The 13,321-nt window shown below is 40.6% G+C and overlaps 1 protein-coding gene across 1 annotated transcript in view; it reads right to left on the bottom strand.

The window, feature by feature from the left end:
* Positions 1 to 11,043, bottom strand: part of Hprt1 (hypoxanthine phosphoribosyltransferase 1) — a 34,574-nt gene extending 23,531 nt beyond the window's left edge. The window contains exons 1-2 of the mRNA XM_036175382.1: positions 10,868 to 11,043; positions 1,399 to 1,505 (exon numbers count right to left, since the gene is read on the bottom strand). Coding sequence (XP_036031275.1) covers positions 1,399 to 1,505; positions 10,868 to 10,894 — 134 coding nt within the window. The 5' untranslated portion in view covers positions 10,895 to 11,043. The remainder of the gene's footprint in view (positions 1 to 1,398; positions 1,506 to 10,867) is intronic.
* Positions 11,044 to 13,321: the final 2,278 nt, after the last annotated feature.

Genomic DNA, 13,321 nt, shown 5'->3' with positions numbered 1-13,321 from the left:
GCCAGTCTAAGCTATTTGAGACCATATTTCAAAACCAATATAACATGTAGAGCTGGGCATGGTGGCACATACCTGTAATCTCCACACATGGGAGGCTGCCAGGGAGGAATGCTGAGTTGAGGCCAGTCTGGGCTATACAAAAAGTTCCAAGCCAGACTGAGCTAAACAGTCCCTATCTCAAAGAGAAAATAGTGTACACACACACACACACACACACAAGTCAGGCAGTGGTAGCACACGCCTTTAGTCCCAGCACTCAGGAGGCAGAGGCAGGTGGATCTCTGTGAGTTCGAGGCCAGCCTGGTCTACAAAGTGAGTTCCAGGACAGGCTCCAAAGCTACACAGAGAAACACTGTCTCAAAAAAAAAAAAAAAAAGATTAAAAACATGTGAGAGCTATAGCTGTACTACTATTAAAAAGTCCAAAAAAATTTAGTACTCTGTGATAATATGTAACTCGTGTGTGTATGTGTGTGTGTGTGTATACACTTCACATACAGCGATACAGTGTACATGTACAGGTAGGGTCCAGGTAAGAAATGTGTGTAGCAAGCTGACAGAACAAAATTATAATCCCATTACAGACAGACTAGAGGCTCTTTCAACCTCTCTTCAATATTTATTGTACTCAGTATGGATTCCCTTATTTATGTCTCAAACTGGGAAATTAATTAGTAAGATTTCTTGATGTTTTTCTTTTAGTAAAAAGAACATTAAAATTAAAAAAAAACCCACTGGGGCTGAAGAGGTAGTTCAGTAGCTAAGCGCACTTGCTGTTTTTGCAGAGGACCTAAGTTCAGTTCCCAGCACCCACACAGTGACTCACAATGGTCTGTAACTCCAGTTCCAGGGGATTCATTACACTTTTCTGGCCTCCTGAAATACATATGCTACACATACATGCATGAAGGCACTCATACATACAAATAAAATAACAACAAATATTTTTTTAAAATACAAAACCTTTGTTCATTAATAAGTTGGCCTAGACTATATTCAAATATCAACTACTCAACAGTTGCTAAGTCAGAATTAATACAAGAAAAAAACTCTTCAGTTTAGGCTGGAGAAGTAGCTCGGTGGATAAGAACACTTGTGCAAGCATCAGGACCCATATAAAAACCAGGTGTAGCTATCTATATCTGCTTGTAATGTCAGCACTGGGGGACAGAGACAGACAGATCTCTGGGACTTGCTAGCCAGGCAGCCTAACCAAATTGGCATGCCCCAGGTTCAGTGAGAGACACTGACTCAAAAAAATAAGAGAGAGAACAACAGAATAGGACACCCAATGTCCTTCTCTGGCTTTCATATAAATACATATACATCACATACACGCGTATCATACATACACAAAGACCTAAAAACCCCAGAAAACTTCAATTGAGATCTTACTAACCTGTCCATAATCAGTCCATGAGGAATAAACACCTTTTCCAAATCCTCAACATAATGATTAGGAATACAAAATAAATCTAGGTCATAGCCTGGTTCATCATCACTAATCTGAAAAAGAAAGATAGCTGTTTCAAATCAGAGCATTACAAGATACACACATTTAATTAAATTTAGAAAATAAGCCTTAGTTCATCACAAAAGAATTTAGGCATGAGAGGGTATAAAGAGGAGTTAATTTTATACTTTTGTAATAAATTATACTTCTCTAAGAAAACTGTGTGTCTTATTGCTGAATAGGGTCAAGAATGAGAAGCAAAACATGACACAGAATTTCCTTCAGATCACAAATAGAAAAAGATGCCGGGCGGTGGTGGCTCACGCCTTTAATCCCAGCACTCGGGAGGCAGGAGCAGGTGGATCTCTGTGAGTTCGAGGCCAGCCTGGTCTACCAAGTGAGTTCTAGGAAAGGCGCAAAGCTACACAGAGAAACCCTGTCTCGAAAAACCAAAAAAAAAAAAAAAAAAAAAAAAACACACAATAGAAAAAGATAAAAATTTACAGAGGTATGACAAATATGGCAAAAATATTTTAAACATGATAGACTAGTATATGTAGTTTCTACTCTATACATTTTGGAATATATTTGAACATTGTGTGTGGGTGCATATTTATATGCAGGTGCATGTGCATATGTATGTGGAGTCCAGAGATTGAAACTGGGTCTAAAACATTCATTTAATGACGTTAATGACATAGTACCTTTGGTGGCAAAATATTATTATGACTGTTTTATAAATATGCATGTACCTATACACAGAAAAAAAAGTACAGCAGAATCATAAAAGCAGGATAAATCTGCTGGCAACATTTGTTAACCCAGTACTTGGTAAGCTGAGGTAGAAGTTTGAGTCTGAAGCCAGTATGGGTTACTAAGTGAATTCCAAGCCAGCTAGGGTCTACAAGGCAAGACCTTGTCTTTAAAAGTATCCCCAAACTCCCAAATCAAAGTGAGTGTTACAGTGAGATGGGAGTCTCATGGATCCCAGGGCTAACCTCAAACTCACTATGCAGCTGACCTTCAACTTCTGAACCTTCTGCTTCTCCCTGCTTAGTGTTCAGACTACAAGCACGTGCTATCACACTCAGTTTATATGGTGTTATGTCAAACCCAGGGCTTCATGCATACCAAGCAAGCACTCTATCAACTGAGCTACATCTCCAGCCCTCTTTACACTAAAAATAAAAGCAAAACAAAACAAACAAAAACAAAACAAAAAACTACAGGAAAACTTTAAAAGATTGTAAGTTAATCTAATAAACAAAACTTATTCAGAGAAATAAGCCAAGAAGGAAGACTTATAATATTCATTCTTACATGATATTCAAAACTTTCAAACTCCATCTAAGAAGTTGGCAGTACCTAAAATGGTGTCATAGGAACTAGAGCATCAATCTGCACATGGTGGCACACACCTCTAATGCCAGCACTTGGGAGACAAAGGCATGAGGATCATCACAAGTTAGAGGCCAAGGTGGCCTACATAGTGAGCTCTTGCCCCTAACCCAAAAATCCTCCAAACCAACTAGACTACAAGAAAACCTGGTTGTGTAAGTTCTGGCAGTTTTCAGGGAATACTGGTCAAATAATAACTAAATCTCGTATCAGTTAATTACTGCTTTCTCTTTCAGTTAACAATGTATTGGTTGCTTTGGCAACAAGTAGTTTAACTTCACTTGGGAAAAAGTTAAAAAAACATAAATTTACATTCTTTGCAGAATTCACTTGCTATTGTTTTTGAGACAAAATCACACCTTATAGGCTCATGCTGGTTTCAAACTCTGATCCTTCTCTCTACTGCCCAAGTGCTGGAACTGCGAACACCCAGCTCAGAATTCAGATATATTCTGAAGTTTCTCCCAGAAGAAAAAATAAGGCTGTGTAGTCTCTCTCTCTTTTTTATTTTTAGTCCCAAAAAGTCTATTTTGAGTTCAGCCTTAGGTACAATTTTATTTTCAAGTCTGCAACATGCATAGGTAAATTTTGATTTATTCCTAAAACACATGTATTTTTTCACAAACAGAAAAAATTTTGTGAAACATTATGGCAATTTCTAAAAGAATAGGAGGAGCTAATATATCTGTTTAACATTCACTTAATACTTACATTAGAATACATTTACTAACAAAAATGGCAATTGGACATTTTTATCATAAAAAGGATCATTCAAAGCCAGGCAGTGGTGGTGCACGCCTTTAATCACAGCACTCGGGAGGCAGAGCCAGGTGGATCTCTGTGAGTTCGAGGCCAGCCCAGTCTACAGTATGAGTTCCAGGACAGGCACCAAAACTACGCAGAGAAACCCTGTCTCAAAAAACCAAAAAATGGGGGGGGGGGGAGAATCATTCAAAGAGTATTTTACAAGAAAACATTTTTGTAAGTTTTATAAAGCAAAATTTAGTTCATGTTTTGGGAAAGGATAACAGACTGCTCAATTTTATCAGATAATACAATAAACACTTCTACCAGACTCATCAGAATGTATGCACTGTAATTTGACAAAAATGAAGTTGGATGATTTTAAAGTACCTTAGAATCAAAATTAGACTACCACAATGACTTCCTTCAGGCTTCCATAATCACCACCTCCACCCACTCACTCTGTTTCTGGCATAAATTTAAACTATATCACACCCAGGATTTGTCAGACTACTGGCTCAGTGCCTGGTTACAGGTTTTACAGGTAACCTAAGAACTTCAAGGATTGTTTGTTTCAAAGACAAACTTAATGTGAAGTCTGCCAAGCATCCCAGTCTTTTTATGTGTATGAGACAGGGTCTTGCTATATAATTCCATCTGTCCTGGAACTAGATATATAGACCAGGCTGCCTCAAACTTGCTATGACTCTCCTGCCTCAGATCAGCAAGAATTACTCCAAAATAGGAATCCTATATCTGTCAACATACCAAACTGGTTTCTAATACAAAAGTTTTGATTCCTAATAAAAATAGATTTATATGTCAGAGAATTTTGTTCTTTTGATAATATTTATATTTTGTTATTTTAAGAGTAAAAATTTTGTTTTGATGATTTCAGATGGTCTCAGTTCTGTAGTCCAGGCTAGTCTGAATCTTATGACACAGCCCAAGCTATCCACAATCCTAGGGCAATCTTCCTTAGCTTCTGAAATGATGAAGTTTATAGGTATAAGCCATCATATCCAGCTTACTGAGACCATTTGATACAATTACTCCCCAAAAGGCAAAAATAAAAAGTCTTACAATGCCTATCATTTGAGACACTCATGTGTTTGTAATCACATGGGTGCATGCATGTGTGAACACAGGTACACATATGTAGAGGCCACATCTAGCAATTTCTGTCCATTCTAGAAGTTTGAACATGTTGATTACTAGTTAGAAAATTAAGTGATTTTTCTATTTATCTATTGTTCTCACCTCCCTCTTTCCTGTCTCCCATCACTATGTAGCCTAGGCTGGCTTGGAATTTTTGGCAATCTTCCTGCCCTTGCCTTCTAAACTCTGGGATTATAAACGTGTTCCAGCTGGGTGGTGGTGGTGGTGGCGGCGGTGCACGCCTTTGATCCCAGCACTTAGGAGGCAGAGCAAGGCGGATCTCGGTGAGTTTGAGACCAGCTTGGGCTACAGAGTGAGTTCCAGGAAAGGCGCAAAGCTACACAGAGAAACCCTGTCTCGAAAAGCCAAAAAAAAAAACAAAACAAAACAAAACAAAACAAAAAAACAAACAAACAAACAAAAAAACAGTGTTCCACTACACTTAGCTTATTATTATACAAGACTTAATTTGCAATAGTTTTCTTTTTGGAGGCAGGTGCACAGCCCAGGCTGGCTTTGAACTCATTATGTAGCTAAGAATGAATGAACCCCTCCTCCTGCCTTTGCTTCCCAAGTGCTATGATTATAAGACTCATTAAAGCAGATGATATGCTATCTTGAGATAATTTATATTATCTCTAGATATGATTAAACCACAATAATAATTTATTGATAGATATTCCTAAATGTGAAAACAACTTAAACTAGTACTATGTTCATCTTCCAATTTTTATCAGTCCTACAAATACATATATTGTTTATTTCCCTTCCAAGGGTTTAAGCTATAAGAAAAATTAAAATAAGATAATAGACTATTCAGCCCAGGAATATATTATAACCACTCTAGGCAAATAGGTCCTGTAACTACCATATCAATAAGGACATGAGTTAACACCATATTTTTTTTTACTAATGTACATACTAGAATAATAGATATGTTCACTCTGGACATGTTCACAGCAATTTAAAGTGTCTAAATTCATATTAGTAGCAATTATTTAAATACTAGTAATTTGGAAGTCCCAAACAGGAAAATAACTGAGTCTCAATATTACTATTATTGGTAGTAATTAACACTTTTATGTGATCTATCAATGTTAGTGAATCCACATAACATAAAATTATAGAAAGACTTTATACATTTTTAGCATTCTTTTACTATGGGAAAGAAAAATTACATGGATCATTGACTAATATGGAAGAATAAAAAACATTCCACTGGGTATGGGGTGATGTGCCTATAGTGTACCTACATGGAAAGTAAAGGCAGCGCTAGCCTGGGCAACACAGCCAGATCCCATCTCTTAAAACATAGTATTTAAGGGCTGCTGAGATGGCATGTTGGATAAAAGCAATTTCTGCCATGTATGCCTGAAGGCCAGAAGAGGGCACCAGATCTCATTACAGATGGTTGTGAGCCATCATATGGTTGCTAGGAATTGAACTGAGGACATCTGGATGAGCAGTCAGTGCTCTTAACGGCTGAGCCATCTCTCCAGGCCCCTTATTTCAATTTTTAAAAAGTGGAAATTTGCCAAGTGTAGCGACACATGGCACACTTTAATCCCAGTACTTGGAAGGACAAAGCTACACAGAGAAACCCTGTCTTAGAAAACAAAAGCAAAAAAACAAAAAACAACAACAACAAAACCAAAACAACAACAAAATTGTTTTTTCACTTTTTTTTTTTTTGAGACAAGGTCTTTCTACATAGCCCTGGCTGTCCTGGAACTCACTATGTAGACTAGGCTAGCTTTGAACTCACAGAAATCTGTCTGCCTCTGCCTCCTGAGTGCTGGGATTAAAGGTGTGCGCCACCACCGCCTGGCTGAAAGTGAAAATTTTAAAAAAGAAAATGGATGGAATTTAAAAAACCTGTAAAGATGTCTGATTTATCAACTCTACACAAAAATAAAGAAAATGAAAATTCAATTCATGACAGTCAGTAATTGTAATAATAAAATAACTTAGCTGGCTTTTTCCCTCTTACATCTAAAAGAGTTTAAAATAAAAAATAAAATAAAACCCACAAGAGCTGGGCATGGCAGTACTTGCCTATAACCTCAACACTTACAGACTGAAGACTTCCAAGTTTGAGATCAGCCTGGCCTATATAAAGAAAATCTGTCTCAAACTAAAATAAACCAACCCCCCCAATAAAGAACCCCACCCAAAACAACAATAATAAAACTGTAAGGCATCTTTTTTCTGATATGATTAGTTCTTTTCCCACCTGCTATAATAACCAGGATACAAACTAATTAAGATGGATATGTAGGTAACACAGCACAAAAGTTACAGAAAGAAATCTCTGAGAGGAACTGTTCCTATTTTTTGGTGATCATAAATAGTTAATTTTGGTCTTACTTATAAATGAATGCTATTTCAAATACTGTTAATAAAAATAAAATAGTGATAGGCAAAAAAAAAATTCCACCATATTTTAACCAATTCTGGAGGAAAAGTGGGCTGGAAAGATGGCTCAGTGTTTAAGTATAATTGTTGCTCTTGCAGAGGACCTGAATTTGGTTCCCAGCACCCACATAGGGGCTGTAACTCCAGTTCTAGGTGATCAAATGCCCTCTTCTGACCTTCACAGGCATGCTAATTGTGCATACATACATATATGCAGGCACAACACTTATACACATAAAATAGAAATAAATACATCTTAACAAATGAAAAAAAAAGTAGCAAATGGATAGAGGTATATCTCAGTCGTAAAACATATGCTTACCACACATAAGACCCTGAGTTAGATCACCAAAATTCTTCTCTCTCTCTCTCTCTCTCTCTCCCTCTCTCTCTCCCTCTCCCTCTCCCTCTCCCTCTCCCTCTCCCTCTCCCTCTCCCTCTCTTCTTTCACTCACTCACTCACTTTCCTTCTCCCTCGCATACCAGGCATGGTGAAATATGTCTATCTCTAATACCCATGCTCTGGAGGATAAGGTAGGAGGACTGGAGTTGAGACCAGCCTGTAATTACATAGAAATTCTCTCTCAAAAAAACCTTTAAGACAAGTGTGGTGGCTCATGATTGTAACCCTAGAATGTGGAAGACTAAAGCAGGAGGACTTTAAGGCAGCCTGGGCTACATAGTGAATTTCAGGTGACTGTAAGCTACAGAGTAAGCTTGTGTCTCAAAAAACATAAATTAAAAAAATCATTTAGCAAGGTAAAAGCTCAGTTAGTATATTATACTTTTATCTGGGTCATTTTGAAATTCAAGGATATGCTATATGAAACATACCTAATGTTTTGCACTATTTTGCAAAGAGCCAGAAGCTTTATCTTAAACGATAGTTACAGGCACATCTAGGGGCCAATTTCATGAAGGTGATCTAGCATACAGTTATATTGTCTACCTGTGTCACCATAGTCATGTCAGTATTCATCTACACAACAGGGTACATATTATGTAACTTTAGGATATTGACATTAAATAAAGTCTGCAAAAACATTTGTCAATGCCTAAGACAGAGAAAGCATCTTATAAATACCTACTAAAGCTCTTAACTTAAATTTACTGGTTAAGGGTAGAACCTGGGGCCAGTGTAGTAGCACTGAATGATTTAGGCTAAGTTACTTAACGCATTCCTCTGTAATTTTTTTTTTTTTTAAGATTAAGTCAGGTAGGGGCTGGAGGATGGCTCAGAGGTTAAGAGCGCTTGCTGCTCTTCCAGAAGACCCAGGTTCGATTCCCATCACCCCTATGACAGCTCACAGTCACCTGTAACACCAGTTCTTGAGGATCCAAATGACTTCTTCTAGACTCCACAGGCACAGGGCAAGCATGTGGTGCACATACATACATGCAGGCCAAACAGCCATACACAGAAAAAAAAAATAGAAATTAAAAAAAAAATCAAGCCAGTTAAGGGGCTTAGAATAGCAACTAGTACATAGTAAGCACTATTTAAGTGTTTGTTATTCCTAACATGCAGACAATTAAGGGGAAGGAAACTTAAAAAAAAGGAACAGGAATTTGCAAGCTAAAAATACAGTGACTTTCTTGATGTTCAAACAAAACTAAGAATAGCTACTTCTAACAATAAGAACTAATTAACTCTACGTTGAACAACTACCATATCTCAAATCTTAAAAGCATCTGTAGAAGTCAGTAACTGAATAAAAATAACAGCCATTTGTTGAGCAACTACTGTATCTTATGGTAGTAGTTACTTGCATAGGCCCAGAGACAGACCTAGGTTTGAGGCAGAGTTCCACCTTCTAAAATTTATCCTTTCTTCTGGTGCTGATCTAAACTATGGCTTAGTAATTAATTGGGGGGCTCTCTCTCCCCTTAATAACTGTGTGACTTATGTCTGATAATGCGACCATACCATTGTTACAGGGTTATTTTGAAAACTAATTAGAACTATCTATGTAAACACAATGATGGCTATTACTACTATTCCTACCCAGGGACTGTGAAATGGTTGCTTATTTGCATAAACTATCTTATAGTCCTTGCAGCCAGCACCTCAGATGTAAGAAATTTAAAGCCAGATGATGGCACATGTTTGTCTGTAATCCCCACACTGAGGTAGAAGCAAGAAGATGGCTGTAAGTTAAGGGTCTGGTCTACTTAAGGCATCAAGGGATACACAGCAAGAAACTGTCTACAAAAAAGCTTGAGCCTCAGTGAAGACATTGAAGGCCACACAGAACATATTCTAAACAAGCTGGATCCCAAGTCATCAAGAACACAGTGTTTCTGCCTTAAGCCACAGTGTCTAATACGATTATGAGACAGCATTATTTAGGGCTCAAATGGTTATTAACTCACTCAACAAACTATTTATGAAAACTCCCCACAAACCAGGCATTGTGCTATATGCTAAAGCTACAGTGGTTACTCCTGCCCTTATAACGCTTGTTTAAAGGGTCAAAACTGTTGACCTAGTGGTAGAGAGATCACCTAGCAGGAACAAAGCTCTGGGTTCAATTCCTAGCATGGAAAAAAAAAAACACAGCAGGGCATGGTGGGAGGCAAGAGTCAGGAGGACTGTCACAAGTTCAATGCTAGCCTGGTGGTTCACACTGCCAATTCCAGACCAGCCAGAGCTACATAGTAAGACCTTTCCTGAAAATATCAAAATAAACTTTGTATAAGTGGGGGAGATAATCAACAAGTAACCAGGTAACTGCTAAATTTACAACAATGATATTAATAAAGCATGATATGACATTTAACGAGTAGCAGGGGCAATAATCACAATAAAGCAGGCTAAAGCATTTAATCAGAGGCAGGAGCTTTAAGTTATTTTAGCAAGCAAGGTTGTGGAGTGGGGTAGGGTCGGGGAGCAGCTTGGTGGGTTACAAAGAATAGAGCCAATGGAAGAAGAGGCAAAATATCAGGGGCTGACTGTGGGGGAAAAAAAGTCCTTTTGCCTAACGACTAAACCCTTATCTTTTTTAAAATTCCTAACAGCATCAAGGGCATGGGCTAGCGAGTCAAACGTATCTATATCCAAAACCCATTATTCTGGACCTTGGGAAAAATGAGCTGCCTTTTCACTAGTCTCCTCGGGTGGAAACTAGGCAGGGCCGCAGAGCAGATTCAATGGAGCAATTGCGCATTCCACAAATATGAATTATGACATCTGCAGAATTAGAGGCAAAGCCCAGCCCTGAACGTGCCCTCCCATGCTGTCGTCTACGGATGCTGGAGCTCCTTCCAAGAGGTGCTCCGAAGCTCTCCCTGGCCGCCAAGCCCCAAACTTCCAGAGCTGCGTCTTTCCCAAGAGAGCTCCCCTGCCCTCCCCGGGCCGGATCATTCTGGAAGTCGCTCCCCATCTCTCCCCCTCCTCACGCCCTCCGGCCGCACATGTCAAGCCCAACGCCATTTCCACCTCCCTGGCCCACACGCAGTCAGCACTCTCGGGGCTCACTCTCGGGGCGGCCCACCCCCGAACCCCGCCATTCCATCCTGCCCGCCGCCCCCTAGGGTCAGCCAGCCAAATTCCAGGAACCTGTGACCGCCCCGTGCCCGAGCTTCCGTGGCCCCGCCGCCCCGAGCCGGCCTCAGCGCCTCAGGGCCCCGACCGGCGTCATTAAGCAGCCAGCCTCGTGAACCGGGCTGTCCGTCTCTGCTGAAGAGTCCCGGGACTCACCACGATGCTGGGACTGCGGGTCGCCATGTCGGAATCGGTGGGCTCGCGAGCGAACAGCGGTTTGAGGAGGAAGCCGGCAGAGGAGGCGTTACGCCACGGGAAAGCCGTGAGGTAAGCCCAACGCTCTTCGCCGCCGCCTCAGCAACCGCTCACAGACGCCGCCGGCCAAGCCCCGCCCTCCAGGCCCGCCCCTTCAGCCCGCCCAGGCCCCGCCCCCAGCGGCGTCGCTGCGTGTTCTTAGGCGCGCCTCCACGAGCAGCTGCGGGGGCGGGGGGGGGCTGTTGAGGCCAGGTGGCCGTGGGAATTCTCTGCTGGGAAAATCCGGGACTGGCCGCACCGCAGCCTCCAGCCCGCTTTCAGTAGCCCAGAGGACTCCTAAGTAATCAATCCTACCTCGGTCCGCATTTTTTTCCCTCCTGACCCTTAAGCTGATGGACAGCCCTTCAGGTTCCATTCACCACGTGGTGTCCCCTTCCCAAGACCTACATGGTGGCTGGCTTCCATTTTCCTAATTATAGGACCAGTTCTTTCAAAAATCTTACCTTAGTTTTAAGAATTGAGACCTACAACCCTAGAAGAGCCAGATCAAGGTACAAATACAAGAGGAAAAAAACTGCCTTTTAACCTTGTAAAATCGACCCCAAACTGCTTTTTACCTTTACATGAAATAAGCGATTTTGTTGTTGTTTTTGTTTTTGTTTGTTTGTTTTTGTTTTTTGGGGTTTTTTTGTTGTTGTTTTTAGTTTTTCAACACAGGGTTTCTCTGTAGCTTTGGAGGCTGTCCTGGAACTCACTCTGTAGCCCAGGCTGGCCTCAAACTCACAGAGATCCACCTGCCTCTGCCTCCCAAGTGATGGAATTAAAGGTGTGTGCCACCATTGCCCTGCGAAATAAGCGTTTTAAGCTGGGTATGGTACAAAGGGTTATATGCCCAGCTACCAAGAAAGGAGGATCACATATTCGACCCACCTGGGCAATTTAGTAAGAAATTGTTTCAAAATAAAATTTGATAAGGTGGAATACAGATTGAGAAAGATATCTTGCCGTCAACGTCTGACCTCCTCAAGCTCCTGAAGAGGCAAGCACACTTGCACATGACTGAAATACAAACACACAAAGGCAAGAAATGCTGATAGAGGTTAATATGTTACCAAGTAAAGTGCTGTCATTGCTCACATTAGCCAGGTGTGGTGACACATGCTTGGAATTCCAGCACTGTGGAGGCAGAGGTAGGAGGATTGCAATTGTGACGTCTAGACCAGCCTGGGTTACAAAGTGAGCCCCTGACTAAAAAAATCAAAGAGCCAGGAATATAGTTCAGCAGCAGCATGTGGGAGGCTCTACATTCAATCTTCTATACCACAATAAAGGAATGAACAAGTAAATCAGTAAAATGATCATATTAACAGTACATAGTCAGAATCTTTGAGGGAATGAAAGGATTACATATCCATTTGTGTGGGCATACATATAATATATGCTGTAAGGGAACTGTGGCTGTTACGTTTATTTTTGTCTCCCTAGTTTCTTACATGGAATTTGTTTTATATTTTGTTTGTTTTTGAGACAGGGCGTCCTAATAGCCGAGGCTGGCCACAAACTTACTGTGTAGCAGAGTATGGCCTGGAGCCCCTATTCCTCTTGTCTCCATCTCCCAAGTACTGAGATTATAGGCAGCTGACTTTCCAGTGTGGAGTCTGAAAACAAAATCTGCCTCGATTTACTTTCAAATGCAGCCAGCAATTGCTTCCCTTAACGCTACTCCTGATAGCCCCATTTTCATATTTCCAGCACCTATCACACTGCTCTACATATAGCCAGGGGCCTCACTGTTATTAAGGATACTGAAATGAGAGATGTGAAGGTAGATTTTTGAAAGTGGGCAAGTCATTGTACTTCTCAGAACCGAAGTCTAAAAATAAATGGCTGACAAGATGGCTCAGTGGGTGTAGAGTTTGCTGTGCAAGCACAGGGTCTAAGTCTATAAGCCCAGCCCTGGTGGGACAGAGGCAGGCAGATCTGCAGGCCAGCCAATCTAGCCGAAATGGTGAGCTTTTGACTGAGTGAGAGATTCTCTCTAAAAATAATGTGGAGGGCAATAGAGGAAGATGCCAGTCATCGATCTCTGGCCTCAACTCATTCATACACACATGCACGGGTGAGGGCACCCTCCCCCATGCATATACAATACATACACACAAAAGAACATTTAAGATTGTCAAAATGTAAATAAGCTGTGCATGCTGACTTGTGTCTATAGTCCTAGCTACTCTGAGGTGGAGGTAGGAAGATCAGCCCAGGAGTTTTAGGCCAGCCTCGGTGAGAGTGCATCTCAAAACTAAATGATGAAGCAATGAAATTAAAACTAGAACAATAATTTCTGCTCTGAAAGGTTAGTATGAAAAATGAAAAAAGTATTTAATAAAGTACTTGGTATAAGACTTTCCACATAGT

This window comes from Onychomys torridus, chromosome X (genome assembly GCF_903995425.1).
Source record: "Onychomys torridus chromosome X, mOncTor1.1, whole genome shotgun sequence".
NCBI classification, from domain to species: Eukaryota; Metazoa; Chordata; class Mammalia; order Rodentia; family Cricetidae; genus Onychomys; species Onychomys torridus.
This window is presented reverse-complemented; position numbering and strand designations above follow the sequence as displayed.